General features: G+C 51.6%; 1 protein-coding gene across 1 annotated transcript; it reads right to left on the reverse strand.

Annotated features, from left to right (window-relative positions):
* Window positions 1–262: 262 nt before the first annotated feature.
* Window positions 263–1,207, reverse strand: LOC136495784 (uncharacterized). Its single transcript, XM_066491613.1, has 2 exons — window positions 940–1,207; window positions 263–417 (listed from the first exon to the last, which is right to left on the reverse strand). Exons 1-2 carry the CDS (start codon window positions 1,205–1,207, stop codon window positions 263–265), a joined length of 423 nt encoding a protein of 140 aa, XP_066347710.1.
* Between the last annotated feature and the right edge of the window lie 1,225 nt (window positions 1,208–2,432).

Raw genomic sequence — 2,432 nt, forward strand, 5'->3', positions numbered from 1 at the left:
CGTGCATGGGCTCCGCGCTCGACGTCATGGACTATGGGCTAGCTGAGGCCATGGGGGTTAGTAGCGAACTAACTGCTTGGACTCTACTTATACTCCGTATAAATACCTTATGGTCGTATTTATGAAGATTTTTTTGCCAAAATACAATCTGACTGCATACACATGCACTTTATAACATTTATCATCTGTATAAGTATTTTCCATGCTTTTGCGCATTCTAACTATACTGTCCAGAAATTACAGATGATATCTACCAAGGAGATCATTGTGCTTTGCCACTGCCGTCAGTCTCTCTAAACAGGTCTATATCGCCGGCCAACTTTTTTGCCACGTCTTCCACCTCATCCTCCAGCCGCTGGGTCTCCACTTCGCTCAGCCCCTCGGCATACCCGCCCCCTATCACCTCAAGGTCAGTGGCTGGATAGTGGGACCAAACAACAGCAAGGGCGTGGGTAGCGGCGGTAACAACGACGTCATGGTTGAAGCTCTTGAAGCTTTCCCATGCTGTCTTGCATCTTTCGATGATGATGTCCGAGCGCGGCGGCCTGCCGTCGGGCGGAGGAGCAGTTTTTGGTTCGAAACAGTCAAGCACTGGGTTGATTCTGGCAACTACGATGCCAAATTTGTTCCTCTGGGACCGGGCTTCTTGCTCCAGCACATCGAACTATGCCTTGACCCTCTGATGATAGTCTGCGTGCATTTTGAAGTTCCATCAGGCAAGACAAACGCTACAACAGAAAACCCGACCAGGGGGTACTTACCGTTCAGCTCCTCGGTCAGTTTGTTCGCTCACCCTGTCTCCTTCGCTTTCTCCTCTTGAAGTTGCTTGAGGGCCTAGCACAGTTGGCCGAGCACCATGTCTTGTTCTACAAGTACATCATTCATCACTAAAAGTAATCATATCTAACTATGCGAGGAATTTTTGTGGATCGTACGCACCTTTCTTCTCCTCGGAGACTTTCTGTAGCTTTTCCAACTGCTCGGAAGCATCTTTAAGTTGTGTAGAGGCAGTGGTCAGCTGCTCGGACTTGCTCCATAGTTGTTCTTTCGCAATTGCCAGGTGCTCAGATAGGACTGCCTTCTGGTTTTCTAAGTCCCACGCATTGGACTCAGCAAGGTATCGCTCACGCTGGGCCCTTTGGATGTTTTTCTCCGAATGGTTCATCGCCTCCTTGAGTTTTTTGTTCTCCTTGGCGAGGGGCTCCATCCTCTTAATTAGCTAGTAACGGTGCTCGGCAGTTGGAGTTATCCCCTGGAAATGCACAATGATAATGATAGAAGGACACCACCAATGTCAATGAAGAATATTCAGGATTCAGTATTAACCTCAATTTGTTTTACTACTCCGCCGAGGGTGGCTTTCAGCCTCCTCATTTGTCTAGGGGTGTCCTCTTCCTCAACAACTACCACTTCATCACCGCGCTTGCGAAGGATTCGGATGGAGGCTCATCACGAACGATCTCCTCCACCTCGTCCTCCTCTTCTGCAGCAGTAGGGGTCACCATAGTGGGGCTCTATGGCCAGATAGTGGGTCCGACCATGACTTGAGACCCCTTTGGGGGCACCATTAGCTCCTCGGGCACCCCTAGTCTCGCCGACCTAGATTCTGTTGCTTCGCTGGCAACTCTAGTTTTAGCTCCCAAGGGTCTGGCACTACCCGTCGTTGCTTCGGGCATTGTCACTGAGCTGACCTCTGCTGATGTCGGCCCCTTGCCATTTCTAGCTCCACCCGTAGCGGTTGTTGATTTTTCTGCCGGCTGCCGAGCACTAGGGGACCCTGACATAGCGGCGGCAGGCGTTACCTCTGCCTCAGGGTCAGTCGGGGATGCTCGTCAGTCTGGGCGGTTGATTTTGGATCCTCCATGTGCCTTGCGCTGCATCAGAACATTTGGTCGATCGCCCAAACAACTATGATCAAATAGCAAAACAACACTAATGCGAGGATACTTACCGTTTGGTCTACCGATGTGCTTTTTTAAATCGGCGAGGCCTGTTCGAGCCCCCAGGTGCAGCCGTTGGGTTGACCCCCATACTCTCGGGTGGAGGCCTGTCCTCCTCTATAGTAGGCCTCTGCTCTGCCTGTTGTTATGGTGTTTCCTCCACCTGTAACACCAGGTTTACCTCCGCCTGTTGCTCGGGGACTCCCGTCGCTTGCTCCATGGGGATTTTTGTTGTCTGCTGCTTGGGGACTTTATTGATTCCCCTTGGTTGCTCCTCCATGCGCATACTGCGTGAAGTTGTTTGCATGCTCGGGGGAGGGGGAACTGTATCTTCATCATCGTCAGACCACTCGATTACCACGGCCCTCCACGGATGAGTGGTCTGGTCGCCACCTAGTGATATATCGCCCGATTTGTGGGGAGCGGCAGTCGCCGTTTTCCTCTTCTTCTGGGTCGGCTCGTCTGCTGCTGCCCGTTTCCCCTAGGATTTCT

This window comes from Miscanthus floridulus, chromosome 12 (genome assembly GCF_019320115.1).
Source record: "Miscanthus floridulus cultivar M001 chromosome 12, ASM1932011v1, whole genome shotgun sequence".
NCBI classification, from domain to species: Eukaryota; Viridiplantae; Streptophyta; class Magnoliopsida; order Poales; family Poaceae; genus Miscanthus; species Miscanthus floridulus.

Coding starts and splice junctions, on each gene's coding strand:
- LOC136495784 (XM_066491613.1), bottom strand. CDS start 1,207: ATGGAGCCCCTCGCCAAGGAGAACAAAAAACTCAAGGAGGCGATGAAC. Junction 418..939: donor AGTCTCCGAGGAGAAGAAAG/GTGCGTACGATC, acceptor CCCACTATCCAG/CCACTGACCTTGAGGTGATA.